Source organism: Pristiophorus japonicus, chromosome 5, assembly GCF_044704955.1.
Source record: "Pristiophorus japonicus isolate sPriJap1 chromosome 5, sPriJap1.hap1, whole genome shotgun sequence".
NCBI classification, from domain to species: Eukaryota; Metazoa; Chordata; class Chondrichthyes; family Pristiophoridae; genus Pristiophorus; species Pristiophorus japonicus.
Window position 1 is genome coordinate 38111369 of NC_091981.1, and position 19787 is coordinate 38131155.

The 19787-nt window shown below is 46.2% G+C and overlaps 1 protein-coding gene across 1 annotated transcript in view; it reads right to left on the minus strand.

Annotated features, from left to right (window-relative positions):
• Positions 1-5186: 5186 nt before the first annotated feature.
• Positions 5187-19787, minus strand: part of LOC139264067 (collagen alpha-6(VI) chain-like) — a 170911-nt gene continuing 156310 nt past the window's right edge. The window contains exons 29-30 of the mRNA XM_070880165.1: positions 5355-5390; positions 5187-5258 (exon numbers count right to left, since the gene is read on the minus strand). Coding sequence (XP_070736266.1) covers positions 5187-5258; positions 5355-5390 — 108 coding nt within the window. The remainder of the gene's footprint in view (positions 5259-5354; positions 5391-19787) is intronic.

Genomic DNA, 19787 nt, shown 5'->3' on the forward strand with positions numbered 1-19787 from the left:
GCTACTTGCTACAGGACATCCCATGCTAAAAAATCAAATGTTACCCGACGAAAAACGATACAAGCCAAGTCTCTGCAGACACAGCTATGACATCTACCACTATCAGGAATTACCAGGGGACCGAGGGTCGAGTGAGGAGGAACTGAAGGAATTCCTTATTAGGCGGGAAATTGTGTTAGGGAAATTGATGGGATTGAAGGCCGATAAATCCCTGGGGCCTGAGCGTACTTAAGGAAGTAACCCTAGAAATAGTGAATGCAACGTTGATCATTTTTGTTATATATGTGGACTTGTATTTACTCTTGTATAGCCACCAGAGGGCTCATCCCCTGGAGTCCCAAGGGATCGGATAATCCCTTGGCAGCACAGGTATTTAAGGAGGCTTCACAGGTTGGAGAGGCACTGGAGACCTGCAATAAAAGACTACGGTCACACTTTACTTTGAGCTCACAGTGTTCAGCCTGACTCATTCTCCATACACAACAATTTTCCAACAGTCCATCGACTCTGGATCAGTTCCTATGGACTGGAGGGTAGCTAATGTAACACCACTTTTTAAGAAAGGAGGGAGAGAGAAAATGGGTAATTATAGACCGGTTAGCCTGACATCGATAGTGTGGAAAATATTGGAATCAAATATTAAAGATGAAATAGCAGCGCATTTGGAAAGCAGTGACAGGATCAGTCCAAGTCAGCATGAATTTAATAAGGGAAATCATGCTTGACAAATCTTCAAGAATTTTTTGAGGATGTAAGTGGTAGAGTGGACAAGGGAAAACCAATGGATGTGGTATATTTGGATATTCAAAAAGCTTTTGACAAGATCCCACACAAGAGATTGGTGTGCAAAATTAAAGCACATGGTATTAGGCGTAATGTACTGACGTGGATAGAGAACTGGTTGGCAGACAGGAAGCAGAGAGTCAGGATAAACGTGTCACAACATAAGAACATAAGAACATAAGAAGATAACAACATAAGAATTAGGAACAGGAGTTGGCCATCTAGCCCCTCGAGCCTGCTCCGCCATTCAAAAAGATCATGGCTGATTTGGCCTTGGACTCAGCTCCACTTACCCGTCCGCTCCCCATAACCCTTAATTCCCTTATTGGTTAAAAATCTATCTATCTGTGATTTGAATACATTCAATGAGCTAGCCTCAGCTGCTTCCTTGGGCAAAGAATTCCACAGATTCACAACCCTCTGGGAGAAGAAATTCCTTCTCAACTCGGTTTTAAATTGGCTCCCCCGTATTTTGAGGCTGTGCCCCCTCGTTCTAGTCTCCCTGACCAGTGAAAACAACCTCTCTGCCTCTATCTTGTCTATCCAATTCATTATTTTAAATGTTTCTATAAGATCACCCCTCATCCTTCTGAACTCCAATGAGTAAAGACCCAGTCTACTCAATCTATCATCATAAGGTAACCCCCTCATTTCCGGAATCAGCTGAGTAAATCATCTCTGTACCTCCTCCAAGGCTAGTATATCCTTCCTTAAATAAGGTGACCAAAACTGCACGCAGTACTCCAGGTGCGGCCTCACCAATACCCTGTACAGTTGCAGAAGGACCTCCCTGCTTTTGTACTCCATCCCTCTCACAATGAAGGCCAACATTCCATTTGCCTTCCTGATTACCTGCTGCACCTGCAAACTAACTTTTTGGGATTCATGCACAAGGACCCCTAGGTCCCTCTGCAACGCAGCATGTTGTAATTTCTCCCCATTCAAATAATATTCCCTTTTACTGTTTTTTTTTCCAAGGTGGATGATCTCACATTTTCCGACATTGTATTCCATCTGCCAAACCTTAGCCCATTCGCTTAATTATCTAAAGCTCTTTGCAGCCTCTCTGTGTCCTTGACACAACCCGCTTTCCCATTAATCTTTTTGTCATCTGCAAATTTTGTTACACTACACTCTGTCCCCTCTTCCAGGTCATCTATGTATATTGTAAACAGTTGTGGTCCCAGCACCGATCCCTGTGGCACACCACTAGCCACCGATTTCCAACCCGAAAAGGACTCATTTATCCCGACTCTCTGCTTTCTGTTAGCCAGCCAATTCTCGATCCATGCTAATACATTTCCTCTGACACCGCGTACCTTTATCTTCTGCAGTAACCTTTTGTGTGGCACTTTATCGAATGCCTTTTGGAAATCTAAATACACCACATCCATCGGTACATCTCTATCCACCATGTTCGTTATATCCTCAAAGAATTCCAGTAAATTAGTTAAACATGATTTCCCATTCATGAATCCATGTTGCGTCTGCTTGATTGCACTATTCCTATCTAGATGTCCCGCTATTTCTTCCTTAATGATAGCTTCATGCATTTTCCCCACTACAGATGTTAACTAACTGGCCTATAGTTACCTGTCTTTTATCTGCCCCCTTTTTTAAACAGAGGCGTTACATTAGCTGCTTTCCAATCCGCTGGTACCTCCCCAGAATCCAGAGAATTTTGGTAGATTCTAACGAATGCATCTGCTATAACTTCCGCCATCTCTTTTAATACCCTGGGATGCATTTCATCAGGAACAGGGGACTTGTCTACCTTGAGTCCCATTAGCCTGTCCAGCACTACCTCCCGAGTGATAGTGACTGTCTCAAGGTCCTCCCTTCCCACATTCCCATGACCAGCAATTTTTGGCATGGTTTTTGTGTCTTCCACTGTGAAGACCGAAGCAAAATAATTGTTTAAGGTCTCAGCCATTTCCACATTTCCCATTATTAAATCCCCCTTCTCATCTTCTAAGGGACAAACATCTACTTTAGTCACTCTCTTCCGTTTTATATATCGGTAAAAGCTTTTACTATCTGTTTTTATGTTTTGCGCAAGTTTACTTTCATAATCTATCTTTCCTTTCTTTATTGCTTCCTTAGTCATTCTTTGCTGTCGTTTAAAATTTTCCCAATCTTCTAGTTTCCCACTAACCTTGGCCACCTTATACGCATTGGTTTTTAATTTGATACTCTCCTTTATTTCCTTGGTTATCCACAGCTGTTTATCCCTTCTCTTACCACCCTTCTTTTTCACTGGAATATATTTTTGTTGAGCACTATGAAAGAGCTCCTTAAAAGTCCTCCACTGTTCCTCAATTGTGCCACCGTTTAGACTGTGTTCCCAGTCTACTTTAGCTAACTCTGCCTCATCCCACTGTAGTCCCCTTTGTTTAAGCATAGTACGCTCGTTTGGGACACTACTTCCTCACCCTCAATCTGTATTACAAATTCAACCATACTGTGATCACTCATTCCGAGAGGATCTTTTACCAGGCGATCGTTTATTATTCCTGTCTCATTACACAGGACCAGATCTCAGATAGCTTGCTCCCTTGTAGGTTCTGTAACATACAGGTTCTAAGAAACAATCCCGTATGCATTCTATGAATTCCTCCTCCAGGCTACCCCGTGCGATTTGATTTAACCAATCGACATGTAGGTTAAAATCCCCCATGATTACTGCCATTACTTTTTCACATGCCTCCATTATTCTTTTGATTATTGTCCGCCCCACCGTGAAGTTATTCTTTGGGGGCCTATAAACTACGCCCACCAGTGACTTTTTCCCCTTACTATCTCTAATCTCCACCCACAATGATTCAACATTTTGTTCATTCGAGCCAATGTCATCTTTCACAATTGCCCTGATATCATCCTTTATTAACAGAGCAACCCCACCTCCTTTTCCTTCTTGTCTATCGTTCTGAATTGTCAGATATCCCTGTATGTTTAATTCCCAGTCTTGGCCACACTGCACCCTGCAACCACGTTTCTGTAATGGCCACCAAAGTCCTTTTCAGAATGGCAGGCAGTGACTAGTGGGGTGCTGCACGGCTCAGTGCTGGGACCCCAGCTATTTACAATATACATTAATGATTTAGATGAAGGAATTGAGTGTAATATCTCCAAGTTTGCAGATGACACTAAGCTGGGTGGCGGTGTGAGCTGTGAGGAGGATGCTCAAAGACTTCAGGGTGACTTGGACAGGTTAGGTGAGTGGGCCAATGCATGGCAGATGCAGTATAATGTGGATAAATGTGAGCTTATCCACTTTGGGGGCAAAAACACGGGGGCAGAGTATTGTTTGAATGGTGGCAGATTAGGAGAAGGGGAGGTGCAATGAGATCTGAGTGTCATGGTTCATCAGTCATTGAAAGTTGGCATACAGGTACAGCAGGTGATGAAGAAGGCAAATGGTATGTTGGCCTTCATAGTTAGGGGAGTTCAGTATAGGAGCAGGGAGGTCTTACTGTAGTTGTACAGGGCCTTAGTGAGGCCTCACCTGAAATATTGTGTTTAGTTTTGGTCTCCTAATCTGAGGAAGGAAGTTCTTGCTATTGAGGGAGTGCAGCGAAGGTTCGCCAGAACGATTCCCGGGATGGCAGGACTGACATATGAGGAGAGACTGGATCGACTGGGCCTGTATTCACTGGAGATTAGAAGGATGAGAGGGGATCTCACAGAAACAAATAAAATTCTGACGGGACTGGATAGGTTAGATGCAGGAAGAATGTTCCCGATGTTGGGGAAGTCCAGAACCAGGGGACATAGTCTAAGGATAAGGGGTAAGCCATTTAGGACTGAGATGAGGAGAAACTTCTTTACTCAGAGAGTTGTTAACCTGTGGAATTCCCTACCGCAGAGAGTTGTTGATGCCAGTTCATTGGATATATTCAAGAGGGAGTTAGATGTGGCCCTTACGGCTAATGGGATCAAGGGGTATGGAGAGAAAGCAGAAAAGTGGTACTGAGGTGAATGATCAGCCATGAGCTTATTGAATGGTGGTGCAGGCTCGAAGCACCAAATGGCCTACTCCTGCACCTATTTTCTATGTTTCTATGTAAACCAGTTGTGAAGAGAAGGCAGACCACTACTTTGACGTCACCATTAACCTGTTTAAAGTAAATGGAGAGTCTGGGCTGTCAGGTTATCGATGACTTCAGCATTATAACCTGCAACAACACCTTAGTCCATGATAACTCTACTTCTGTTCTATTACTGCTCACAGACATGTTTAGGAGAAAAATATGCCAAAAGATTTATGAGCGTTAATCATTTTCTGAAGTATGCAATGTCTGACTTCTCAATTTGTTCGAACATCTCTGAGAGTCACCCGCTTTCAATCACAAGTTAGGCCAGCTTTTCAAAATTTTTCCTCTCAGAAATGTTGTGATAGAAATTTAGAGTTTGCAGTCAATTTCAAGAGCGTACTTACGGCAATTCTTCTGAATGTACGATATGAATTCACATGGCTGTGACAAAAAGTAGAAAAGTATCGTTTACAAAACAAACATTACATAAAGTGCATCAACTGTAAACACATTTTACACATGTACAAAATGACCTACTTTCATGGAGGCAATGCCATCTGGTCCTTTGGGGCCCTGGAATGAGGAGATACAATACATTTGATTAAGCAGAGTTCAAAAATATGAGTTCATCTTCTGTGGTCTTCAGGTTTTCCAAATTAAATATAAATGTGAAATACTATAATAAAGTCCCTCACCAACGAATGCTGGAGATCCACGTGCCAATCACATGTACACCGAGGATCATAGCCTTGAGAATAGACCCCCTCGCTCGCACCGCACGAGTATTCAATGGTAAGATCTAACTAATGGAGGTGCCCTTCTTAGCAAAAGCTGGAAGGGAAAGAACTGGGAGCCAGAGCCTGAAGCTAAGGGGGTGGGATTAGACTGGGACTTGTGCAGGGAGGTAGGACACTTCAGATGGCTTGGAGTTGGCTGCAAAGGCATGGCTGGAGTTTTCCTTTCTGAATGCTATCCAGTGACTCATGCTGAGGGCTGTATCACACTGGGTTATGATCCCTGGTGATGCTCTCTTATTAGATTTGCACGTGAAGAATGGCCACACAACTCAGGAACTGTAACCAAGCATAAGTCAAAAGTGTGAGATGAGGAAGGGAGAGAAGGGAGAAAATTAGAGGGAAAAAAGAGAATATAACAACGGATGAAGAAAGTTCGGATACGGATGTTCAGGCGATGAGGAAAGAGCAGGGAAGTGGGACTAATTGGCTAGCTCTTTCAAAGAACTGGCACAGGCATGATGGACCAAATGGCCTCCTTCTGTGATGTATGATTTGACGGGGGCTAAATTCGATGCCCCCGAAAATGGGCATGGGGATCGAGATGCACGATTAACCTGCTTCTATTGGTTCTGATCCAGGCAGCGCACAAACTTCATGTTGCCTGCCAATTTAGATGATTGTAGCTTGCGGCCCAGCGTTAATTACGCTGTTGAGTGGCTGCACGCCTCAGCAAGTTTGTGAGAGGCAAGTATCACATAAAGCTACCCTGTATTACTTAAAGCCAGCCTGCACCTCTTAAAAGGGAGGTGCATTCTAGCTGGAGGAGGTCTTGGAAGTGGCTGGGGAAGAGAGGCTGACCTGCAAGAAGAATGACTAATAGCGCAACAGGGGTGAGAGCGTGCTCCAAGATTCTGAGATACAGCACTGGAGGCCTTCTTGGAGAAGGTGAACAGGAGTAGAGAGGTTCTCTATCCAGAGGGGCTAGGCGGCCCTCCAGACAAACTCTGCAAAGGTAGTGTGAGCAGGTAGCTGTGGTGGTCACTACCAAAAATCAAGCCTGAGGACCTGGATACAGTGCCGGAAGAAGTGCAGTCACTTCATATGAGTGGTCAAGGTGAATGAATTAATCTTCAAACACCATCTCCCACCAACTACACCTCTAGCCTCACACACTGCTCAATACACAACACCCCCATCACTCACTACTCACAATCTCTATCTAACAGGACTCCTCACCTTCATAACTTCACCTCACCCGTTCACACTTACCACTGCTGCAAGCTTCATTACCCACATCTCACAGCTTGCACACCTTGCACACACTGCCATGCTATTCAAATATGACAGCCACATCACCTGAACACATTGCACCACACTCACTGAATCATAGAAATTTTACAGCACGAATGGGGGACATGCACATCAACAAAGCTAAGGGCAATCTCCCATGGGAAGCACCCAGGTCTAGCGGGCTACCCGATCATGTAGCCTGTGCCTCTGGGACCAATGTGATGCCCCAGAGAGTGTGGCCACACACACAGTGGGAGCATATCCACTGTAGGGCCAGCGATCAATGGATGCCACAGCCACCACGACTGGCACCCTGCCTCAGATCGGCCCTACCCATCTCGCCACCAGGGCCAACATTGGGAGCAGGAGGCCAGCACCCTCCGGCCCTCCCAACGGGACCTGGGATGACCAGACTCCCACCACCGCTGAAGGGCAGCAGGAAGCCCTGCAGTCCTCAAAGGAGGAGAGGAGACCACACATTCCGGTGGCTCTGCCCACCACTAGGCAACAGCAAAGGCCATGAGGCACAGCCAGGTGAGCAATCCTAGCCCACCCAGCTGGCAGGGGGCACAGTCCGGTTGCTCCGGAACGAGCATCCTCGCCCACCTGCGCCCACATCCCAGGGGCAAGACTGTAATATCACGTATGTACCTTACCTGTAATATGTACTTGTTCCATCACTGCTGAACTCAAAAACAGTGATATAACTAATCCCACCTGTACATGTACGCCAATGCAGATGTCGAGCAACACATGTGGTCTATGTTTGGGGCGGGGGGGGGGAAATGGATGTATGTAGCCATGGACACATATGGATCACACCCAGAACCCACACAACCCTCAATACAACCTCCAACCGTCCACTGCTGACCATTTCCCAATGTCGTGGCAATAAGAACTTGGGGGTCTACAGGGAGAGAGCTATTCCCAAGCACAGTCAAAGTGCAAGGGCTGTGGGCACTCAAGTCAAGGGCCAGAGCACACAGTGCAAAAGCCAGTGGCACAAGACTTAGGGGGGAGTGATGTTGTGTATGCATAATGTATGTACTGTAATATTAGACCACTGAATGTATCTTCACACTGTATACACCATACCTGTACCATCAGAGGTGGAGACCTAAGGGTCACCTGCACACTGCAGGTAACCAAGTATAAAAGGGAGCTCACCTCACTGTAACCTTACTCAGGAGCTACAATAAAAGGACTAAGGTCACAACAGTTCAAGTACAATACCTTACCTCGTGGAGTCACGACTAAAGTGCTTACATATATAACCGAAACAAGCAGGAAAGGATCGAAAAACAAATTTAAAAGCATTTTGTCTCAATGCACGTAGCATTGGTAACAAAATAGATGAGTTGATGGCACAAATTGAGACAAATGGTATGATCTGATAGCCATTACAGAGACATGGTTGCAAGGTGACCAGGACAGGGGATTAAATATTATGGGGTATTTGACAATCCGGAAGGACAGACAGAAAGGAAAAGGAGGTGGGGAAGCTCTATTGATAAAGGATGGAATCACTGCAATAGTGAGAAACGATATTGGCTCAAGGATGTTGAAACAGTTGGGTGGAGATAAGAAATAATAAGGGGAGAAAGCCACTGGTGGGCGTAGTCTTTCGGCCCTCTAACATTAGCAACTCTATTGGTCGGAGCATAAATCAGGAAATAGTGGGGGCTTATAAAAAGGGAACAGCAATAATCATGAGTGATTTTAACCTACATATTAATTGGACAAATCAAATTGGTCAGGGTAGCCTTGAGGAAGAGTTCATAGAGTGCATAAGTGACGGGTTCCTTGAGCAGGATGTAAAGGAACCAACCAGGGGGCAGGCTATCTTAGATTTGATGAGACAGGATTAATAAACAATCTCCAAGTAAAGGATCCCCTTAGAATGAGTGATCATCGCATGATTACATATCAAATTCAGATGGAGGGTGAGAAAGTTGGATCTCTAACCAGCGTACTAAGCTTAAATAAAGGAGACTATGAAGGTATGAGGGTGGAGTTGGCTAAAGTGGATTGGGAAAATAGATTAAAGTGAAGGACGGTTAATGAACAGTGGTGTACAGTTAAGGAGATATTTCACAACTCTCAAGAAAAATATATTCCAGTGAGGAGGAAAGGGTGGCAGTGAAAAGAAAGCCATCCGTGGCAACTAAAGAAATAAAGGACGGTATCCAATTAAAAACAAGGGCATACAATGTGGCCAAAACTAGTGGGAGGACAGAAGATTGGGAAGTGTTTAAAAGCCAACAAAGAATGACTAAAAAATGATTAAGAAAGGGAAGATAGACTATGAAAGTAACTAGCACGAAATATAAAAACAGATAGCAAGAGTTTCTAGAGATATATAAAAAGTAAAAGAGTGGCTAGAGAAAATGTTGGTCCCTTAGAGGTCGAGACCAGGGAATTTGTAATGGGGAACAAGTATTTTGTATCAGTCTTTACGGTAGAGGACATTAACAATATTCCAACAGTGGAGAATCAAGGGGCTATGGGGGGGAGGAACTTAACACAATCACAATCAGTAAGATAATGGGACTAAAGGCAAATAAATCCCCTGGACCTGATGGCTTGCATCCTAGGGTGTTAAGAGAAGTAATGGCCGGGATAGTGGATGCATTGGTTGTAATTTACCAAAATTCCCTGGATTCTGGGAAGGTCCCAGCAGATTGGAAAACTGCAAATGTAATGCCCCTATTTAAAAAAGGAGGCAAACAAAAAGCAGGAAACTATAGACCAGTTAGCCTAATATCTGTGGTTAGGAAAATGTTGGAATCCATTATTAAAGAAGTAGTAGCAGGACATTTGGAAAAGCAAAATTCGGTCAGGCAGAGTCAGCATGGATTTATGAAGAGGAAGTCAAGTTTGACAAATTTGCTGGAATTCTTTGAGGATGTAATGAACAGGGTGGCTAAAGGGGAACCAGTGGATGTGGTGTATTTGGACTTACAGAAGGCATTTGACAAGGTGCCACATAAAGGGTTTCTGCACAAGATAAAAGTGCATGGGGTGGGGGTAATATATTAGCATGGTTAGAGGATTGGCAAACTAACAGAAAACAGAGAGTCGGGATAAATGGTTCATTCTCAGGTTGGCAATCAGTAACTAGTGGGTTGCCGCACGGATCAGTGCTGAGACCCCAACTATTTACAATCTATATTAACGACTTGGATGAAGGGACTGAGTGTAACTTAGCCAAGTTTGCTGACGATACAAAGAAGGAAGGAAAAGCAATGTGTGAGGAGGACACAAAAACTCTGCAAAAGGACAAGAAAAATTTGCATAGATCTGTTGAGTCTCGAGTTCCTAAAGTGTACAATGTTGAACTAATTCTGTGAGTGGGCAAAAATTTGGCAGATGGAGTATAATGTTGGAAAGTGTGAGGTCATGCACTTTGGCAGAAAAAAAATCAAAGAGCAAGTTATTATTTAAATGGGGAAAGATTGCAAATTGCTGCAGTAAAGTGGGACCAGGGTGTACTTGTGCATGAAACACAAAAGGTTAGTATGCAGGTACAGCAATGATCATGAAGGCCAATGGAATCTTGCTTGGCCTTTACTGCAAAGGAGATGGAGTATAAAAGCAGGGAAGTCTTGCTTCAGTTGTACAGGGTATTGGGGAGGCCACACTTGGAATACTGTGTGCAGTTTTGATTTCCATGTTTACGAAAGGATATACTTGCTTTGGAGACAGTTCAGAGAAGATTCACAAAGTTGATTCCGGAGATGAGGGAGTTGACTTATGAGGAAAGGTTGAGTAGGTCTACTCATTGGAATTCAGAAGAATGAGAGGTGATCTTATCGAAAGATATAAGATTATGAGGGGGCTTGATAAGGTGGATGTAGAGAGGATGTTTCCACTGATAGCGGAGACTAGAACTAGAGGGCATGATTTTAGAATAAGGGGCGCCCATTTAACACTGAGATGAGGAGAAATTTCTTCTCCCAGAGGTTGTAGATCTGTGGAATTCGCTGCCTCAGAAAGTTGTGGAAGCTGGGACATTGAATACATTTAAGACAGAAATAGACAGTTTCTTAAACGATAAGGGAATAAGGAGTTATGGGGAGTGGGCAAGGAAGTGGAGCTGAGTGCATGATCGGATCAGCCATGATCGTATTGAATGGCGGAGCAGGCTCGAGGGTCTGTATGGCCTACATTGCTCCTATTTCTTATGTTCTTATGTTCATATAACCTCATTTGATGATCCTTCTAACATATCATCCCTACTCAAAGCTGTAATTGTTTCTTTAATTAATACTGCGACCCCCCCTCCTTTTTTTAATTCCCCTCCCTATCCTATCTGAAAACCCTATAACCAGGAATGTTGAGCTGACATACCTGCCCTTCTTTCGGCCATAATATCTATAGCTAATAGCTATAATATCATACTCTTAAGTATCTATCTGTGCTCTCAGTTCATCTGCCTTATTCCCTATATTCCTTCCATTTAACACTGCCAAACTCCCTTGTTGTCTATTTTCTAGCCCTTGTTTCCTCCGTCTTCCAAATTCTCTTTCTACTTTACTGCTTTCCAATTTCAGCTTTGCTTCTCTCCCTTCTGAATCTATTCTCAGATTCCCATGCACCTGCCTCGCCAGTTTAAACCCTCTCCAACAGCACTAGCAACCAATCCCACCCGCGAGGATATTGGTCCTGGCTCTGTTGAGGTGTAACCCGTTCGGCTTGTACAGATCCCTCTGCACCTAGAAATGGTCCTAATGCCTCAGGAATCTAAAGCCCTCCCTCCTGCAGCATCTCTCCAGCCACGCATTCATCTGCTCTATCCTGCTATTTCTGTACTCACTAGCATGTGGCACCAGGAGTAAGCTGGAGATTACTACCTTTTAGGTTCTGCTTGTTAACCTCATCCCTCTTTCTACCTATGTCATTGGTAAAAATATGGAGCACAACCTCTGGCTGTTCACCCTCTCCCCCTCAAATGCCCTGCAGCTGCTCAGTGACATCCTTGACCCTGGCACCAGGGAGGCAACATACCATCCTGGAGTTAAGTCTGCAGCCGCAGGAACGCCTGTGTGCTCCCCTGACTATTGAATCCCCGGTCACTATAGCTCTTCTACTCTTCTTCCTCCCTCCCCCGTGCAGCTGAGCCACCCGTGGTGCCATGGGCTTGGCTCTGCCTGCAATCCCCAGAGGAACCATCACCCCAACCAGTACTCAGAACAGAATACCAGTTGGAGAGTGAGATGCACTCAGGGGACTCCTGCACTCTCTGCCTGGTCCTCCGCTTCTGCCTGGCGGTCACCCATTCCTTCAATCACTTTCCTCTCTCTTGCAAGACAAATAAGCGCATAACCGGAGACAGCAGGAGCTAACCAGCGGAAGAGAGAGGAAAGCCTGAATATTTTTACCCTGATGGAGGAGATGGTGGTCACCATCATTGGAGTGGCCATCGCTGAGGCCGTGGGCAGCGGTGGGGCTAAAACCATCGAAGATGATGTATCCTCATACCTAATCTTCCTTCTCTGCCAGTGTCTTTGCTATTGCCTGTCAGCCAGCCAACCTAGACTGCTGCCGCCCATACTGTGATGGCACAATCTGAAGCCAGGCCTTCTAGGCCCAGAGCTGCTCAAGGTCACCCTCCAAGGGCATCTAGTCTCCTCCAGTAAAAGTCAACAGCCTTCCACCAGCCATGCTACAGCCATTGAGGCAGCACTGTGTAGGAGCACTAGGTCAGGCAAAGGCACATGGAAGATAGGCACTAAGGGAATGTGCAGAGTGATGAGTTGACATTTGTATATAATTTGGCATGGTTTGATTTATAAATTCAGTTTGGAATGTTTATTCTGTGTTGGCTTTTATTTTTGCATTGTGACCAAGTGGATACTGTGATGATCAGTAACAGAGGGAAGGTAAGCTGTGGGACAGTGGGTGAATGTGGAATTGGGATTGACTTTACTGGTATCACAGACAAAGTGGGTCATGGAATACCCAGCCAGAAAATTGCTATCTGGATTGCCTCCTCCCTTCCTATTCCTCCTCTTCCTCCTCCTCCTCCTCCTCCTTCTGAGCTGGTCGCCATATGGCAGGTGGCAAGGGCTCTCCTGACATGATGGTGAGGTTGTGCGACATGCAGCAGACCATCATGAATCTAGACGCCCGCTCTGCCAAGTACTGCAGGGCTCCTCCAGAATGGTCCAGACAGCAGAAGCCTTGCTTTGTCACGGCAATAGTCTGCTCAATGAGATTTCATTTGTGTAAAGTCCTGTCCCCTCAGTACTGATTCACACGAGGCATGTTGTGAAGTCAAGGTCACTCTGGACCTGCACCTTTATTTCACAGCTCTGGAATGCTGCACTTGCCTGAGACCTGTCCTTATATACCTGTTTCTTGCAAGTGCACCCCTGGTAGTAAGGTATGCTGGTGGTTACAGGTCATATCTTATTACAGTTATGTATAGCATGTTAGGATACAGTTATATATAATAATGTAAGATACATGACATCACCCTCCCCGAAGGTCTTATTGTCTTTATAGGTTCAGTCTCTCAGGTGGTCTACGCTCTTGCATGGAGTGTCTGAGTTGTGGTTCAGTTGTTTGCCATGGTGTCTGTTTTTCTTTGGGTGTGGTTGCTGGTATCTCGCCTGGGCTGTCTGTTTCGATTGGTGTAATTGTTGTTGACTCGCCCTTTCCTCAGGTTGTTCCCTCTGTCTTTCTATCAAGTGTGGTGCGAGTTCCACATTGTAGTCTGCCTCTGGTTCTGCAGTGTTCTTGGTAAATCTGCTTTTGACTTGGTCTACATGCCTCCGGCAGGTTTTGCCATTGTCCATTTGTACTACCAGTAGCCTGTTTCCTTCCTTGCCCGTTACTGTCCCTGCAAGCCATTTGGGACCCCTGCCAAAGTTTAGTACAAACACTGTGTCCCCTATCTCATTCCATCTCCCCCTCGAATTTCTGTCATGTTACTCAGTCAGCTTACGGCGCTTTGCCTCAATGATTTCGTGCATGTCTGGGAGGATTAATGAGAGCCTTGTTTTTAAAGTCCTTTTCATCAACAGTTGCGCGGGGGGGATCCCAGTCAGTGAGTGCGGACGAGATCTGTATACCAGCAGCAGTCACGACAGGCGTGGGACCTTGGATTTTAAGCATGCCTTGTTTAATGATTTGCACTGCTCTCTCTGCCTGGCCGTTGGAGGCCGGCTTGAACGGTGCCGTCTTGACGTGATTTATGCCGTGGTCAATTATAAAGTCTTGGAATTCTGCGCTGGTGAAGCACGGACCATTGTCACTGACCAATGTGTCAGGGATTCCGTGCGTTGCAAACATGGTTGCAAGGCTCTCCACAGTGGTGGAGGTTGTGCTCGAGTTTAAAATAGTGCATTCAATCCACTTTGAAAATGCATCCACAACTACGAGGAACATTTTGCCCATGAATGGGCCCGCATTGTCTACGTGCACCCGCGACCACAGTTTGGTAGGCCAGGGCTAGGGGCTCAGTGGAGCCTCCCTGGGGGCATTGCTGAGTTGGGCACAAATGGTGCACCTTCGGACGCAGAGCGTCAATACCAGGCCACCAGACGTGGGATCTGGCTATGGCCTTCATGAGAACGATCCCCGGGTGCTCGCGGTGGAGCTCCCGGACAAATGCCTCTCTGCCTCGCAGAGGCATGACTACTCGGCTGCCCCACATCAGGCAGTCTGCTTGAAGTGATAGCTCATGCATGCACCTGTGAAAGGGTTTTAATTTCTCGGGGCAGGCATCGCGAACCTCTGCCCAGTCACCGGTTAGGACACATCTTTTTATTAAGGATAACGTGGGGTCGTTGGCCATCCAGGCTCTGATTTGGCAAGCCATCATGGGCGAACCTGTAGATTCAAAGGCATTGATTGCCATGACTATCTCACAGTCCTGTTCATCAGACCCTTCCATGGTCGCCAGGGGTAGCCTGCTGAGCGCGCCGGCACAGTTGTCTGTGCCTGGTCTGTGTCTTATTGTGTAGTCGTAGGACGCCAGCATGAGTGCCCACCGTTGAATTCACGCCAAGGCGTTGGCGTTTATTGCCTTACTCTCGGATAGGAGGGACGTGAGGGGCTTGTGGTTGGTTTCTAATGCAAAATTGGCCCCGAAAAAGTATTGGTGCATCTTTTTGACACCGTACATGCACGCGAGCGCCTCCTTCTCTACCATTCTGTACCCGCGCTCCGCCCACGAAAGTGACCTGGTGGCATAAGCTATGGGTTTAAATTTGCCCGCACTGTTGACATGTTGCAAAATGCACCTGACCCTATACGCTGACGCATCGCAAGTGAGAACTAGCTTTTTACCTGGGTCAAAGAAAGTCAAAACACTGTTGGAAGACAGAAGGTTGCATGCCTTATTGAAGGCGCGTTCCTGGGCGTCCCCCCAAAACTAATCGCACTCCTTCCTGAGTAGCATGTGGAGAGGCTCCAGCAGGTGCTTAAGTTCTGCATAAAGTTCCCAAAGTAATTGAGTAGCCCGAGAAAGGCGCGCAGTTCTGAGATATTCTGGGGCTTGGGTGCAAGGCGAATTGCTTCTGTTTTGTATTCTGTTGGGCGGATTCCATCAGCGGCAATCCTTCTGCCCAAAAATTCAACCTCGGGTGTGAGAAACAGGCACTTGGATTTCTTGACTCGTAGACCTACCCGATCCAACCGCTTTAGTACTTCCTCCAAATTATGGAGATGGGAGTCGGTGTCCCTGCCCGTGATAAGTATGTCGTCTTGAAATACAACTGTCCCCGGGATGGACTTGAGCAAACTCTCCATGTTGCGCTGGAATATGGCAGCTGCCGACCTAATGCCGAATGGGCAACGATTGTACATGAAAAGGCCTCGATGTGTGTTGATGGTGGTGAGTAGCTTGGATTCCTCGGTCAATTCTTGCGTCATATACGCAGATGTGAGGTCTAATTTTAAGAAAAGTTTATCTCCAGCCAATGTGGCAAATAAGTCCTCCGCTCTAGGCAGCGGGATTGGTCCTGTAGGAAGACTCTGTTTATGGTAGATTTGTAGTCCCCACAGATTCTTACAGATCCATCAGGCTTCATGACTGGGACGATGGGACTTGCCCAGTCGCTAAATTCCACAGGTGATATAATGCCTTCCCGCAGAAGCCTGTTGAGTTCGTGTTCAATCTTTTCCCTCATCACATAGGGTACAGCTCTGGCCATGTGATGGACCAGTCTAGCATCCTGTGTGATGTAGATTTTGACTTTGGCCCCTTTGAAAGTGCCCACCCCTGGCTAAAAGAGATGTTCAAATTGCTTTATAACTGTTCAGCAGGAAGTCCGTTCCTCTAATGACATGGCATGGACATCATCCCATTTCCAGTTTAGTTTTGCCAGCCAGCTTCTCCCCAGCAGTGCTGGGGGGTCTCCGGGGACAATCCACAGGGGAAGTCGGTTCACTGTCCCTTTGTGTGTGACAGAGAGCATGGCCGTGCCGAGGACTGGTACGATTTCTTTGGTATAGGTCCTTAGTGTGGTGTCGATCCTTGTGAATTTTGGTCTGTCTCTTTTGTGCGGCCACAGTTGTCCGACCCATCCGATTCGTATACCAGCCGAGCTGCCGTTTTTTTGCACATGCGGGTCAAATGCCCTGTATATTCACAATTTCTGAAAACAGCCTGCTGAAATCGACATCCCCTTGCCGAGTGCCCACCCCCACACCTCCTGCACAGACCTGTTCCATTGTTCAAAGGGTTCCCAAAGAATGAGCTGCGTCTGGCTGATCTCTCTGGAGCTTCTCTCAGTTTGTAGTTGATTGCTCGCATTGTGGATTGATGAGGTGTGAACGGCCGTTCCTGTTGCCCTTGATGGCTTCTGCCTGCTGACGAGAGCCTGTTCTCCCGGTTTTGTCTATGTGTGGGGGTAGCAGCTTGATGGCTTCTGCCTGCTGTCAAGAGCCTGCTCTCCTGGTTTTGTCTATGTGTGGAGGGTAGCAGCTTGTTTAGTGCTGTGAACTTCTTCTTACGATATTTCGTTAGTTGTCATACCTGCATTGTAAATCAACCTCGTTTCTTCTTCCCAGACCAAGAATGTCTGTGCAACCAGTGCTGCTGCCTCTCAGGTCAGGTCCTTGGTCTCTATGAGCTTTCAGAATATGCCTGTGTGGCCTATTCCTTTCATGAAAAAGTCTCTCAGCATTTCTCTCCTCAGTTCATCGGAGAACTCACATAAACTAGCCAACCTCCGAAGTTCCGCCACGAAGTCGGGTATGCTCTGGCCCACACAGCATCTGTCGTTGTAGAACCTGTGTCTGGCCATGTGTAGGCTGCTCGCTGGCTTCAGGTGGGCTCTTACCAGTGTGCTCAATTCTTCAAACGACTTGCTTGTTGGTTTCTCAGGTGCCAACAGATCCTTCATTAAAGCATATATTTTCGAGCCACAGCTGGTCAAGAGATGGGCTCTTCTCTTGTCTGCCTTATCATCGCCTAACCAGTCTTTGGTTACAAAGCTTTGCTGGAGCCTTTCTATAAAGTCCTCCCAATTGTCTCCCGCATTGTACTTTTCATCTGATCCATTGTTCACCATTCTGTGGATTCTGTAATCCCGTAACCCATCGCCACTGTAAAGTCCTGTCCCCTCAGTACAGATTCACACGAGGCATGCAGTGAAGTCAAGGTCACTCTGGACCTGCACCTTTATTTCACAGCTCTGGAATGCTGCATTTGCATGAGACCTGTCCTTATATACCTGTCTCTTGCAAGTGCACCCCTGGTGGTAAGGTATGCTAGTGGTTACAGGTCATATCTTATGACAGTCATGTATAGCATGTTAGGATACAGTTATATACAATAATGTAAGATACGTGACAATGGTTGCATGGTTTTCATTGTTGTCATGTATGTACATGCTGTTTGTAGCCACCAGATGGTGTCATTGGTGGAGGCCATTGAGCAGCATGCACATGGTGCTGCTCTCGTATAAAAGGCCAGCCATTTTGTGAGTCAGACACTTTGGGTCTCACTAAAGCAGAGCCAAGGTTGTACCTTGCTCAGTTAAACAGTACTCAGTTGGAACCTTTGCTGCATACATAACATTTGGCAACGGGAATATATGAATCTTTGTTTGCAAAATGAGCACGATTGGATTTTTAGAGCGATTCGTGGAGGGAGAAGATTGGGCAGACTTTGTGAGCCGTTTGAACCAGTATTTCGTGGCCAACAAAATGACGGGGGTCGACGATGCAGATCGGCGCCGGGCCGTGTTCCTCACTGTGTGCGGCTCACAGATCTAAGGTCTGATAAAGAATCTACTCGTGCCTAGCGATCCAACAGAGAAAACGTACAAGGAGTTGTGTACATTGGTACGGGAGCACCTCAAGCTAGACGATGGCATCATCATCTCAAGATACAGGTTTTATACACACGTTCGATCGGAGGGCCAGAGCGCGGCAGAATTTCTTGCCGACCTGAGACGTCGAGTGGGACCGTGCAAGTTCGGGATGGTGTTGGCAGACATGCTGCGGGACTTCTTTGTTATCGGTATCAACCACGAGGTGATCCTGCGCAAACTTCTGGCAGTGGAGGAGTTGGATTTAAAAAGGGCCATCCAGATCACTCAATCATGTGTGACGACGGACAGGAGTTTAAAGCAAATATCGGTGAAGAACCGAACCTCGGCAAGTACTGTAAATGCGATTGATTCAGTGCCGATTTAAGCAATATAGTTGCAAAGGCTGTTTGAGACTGGGGCATCTCCAGCGCAAGTGTCCGCAGATGAGCAATCAAGCTGCGACACACCACTTGGAGGATGAGAGTCAGAAAAGCGAGGATCCGGATACGCAATCCGAGGTACCAGAGGAGGAAGTGTATGAAGTGTACTCTTTCATAACCAAGAGTAAACCAATTTTGATTAATGTGAAGTTTAACGGAATAGCGGTATCAATGGAACTGAACACAGGGGCGAGTCAATCAATCATGAACGAGAGGGCTGTGGGATACTAAGACTGTGAGGCCCAGGCTGAGCCCTGTTAACGCCAAGCTGCACACTACACCAAAGAATTGATAAAGGTGATTGGCAGTGCACAAATTAATGTGTCGTATAACGGTGCGGTTCACAAATTACCACTTTGGACTGTTCCAGGCAATGGCCCAACGCTGCTCGGCAGGAGCTGATTGGAGAAAATCAGATGCGACTGGAACGACATGAAGGCGTTGTCGTCGGAGGAAGATACATGTGCCCAAATATTGAGTAAGTTCCCCTCGCTGTTCGAACCGGATATTGGCAACTTCACGGGAGCCAAGGTGTAGATCCACGTGGACTCAGATGCAAGACCCGTCCATCATAAAGCTCGGGCAATGCCGTATATGATGAGGGAGAAGGTCGAAATTGAACTGGACAGATTCCAGCGTGAAGGGATAATATCATCGGTTGATTTTAATGAATGGGCCAGCCCCATTGTTCTTGATCTAAAAAGTGATGGCACAGTCAGAATCTGTGGAGACTACAAGGCTATGATCAACAGGGTTTCGAAACAAGATCAGTCTCTGTTACCGAAGGCTGATGACTTGTTTGCGACGCTAGCCGGAGGGAAGTCATTCACAAAACTGGACTTGACGTCGGCCTATATGACGCAGGAGTTGATCGAGATGTCGAAGAGACTTACGTGCAGTAACATGCTCAAAGGAGTGTAATATTTCAGAGGAATATGGAAAGTCTACGGAAGTCCGTTCCCAGAACTGTCGTATTCCAAGGTGACATCCTGATCACCAGTCATGACTTCAAGGAACATCTGAAAAACCTGGAAGAGGTACTACTGCTTTTGGACTCAGACGTAAACGCTCGAAGTTCGTCTTCATGGCGGAGGTCGAATTCCTCGGGAGGTAAATCACCGCTGAAGGCACCAGACCTACTGACGTGAAAACCAAAGCCATCAAGAATGCACCCAAGCTTCAGAATGTGATGGAGCTGCATTCGTCCCTGGGTCTACTCAACTACTTTGGTAACTT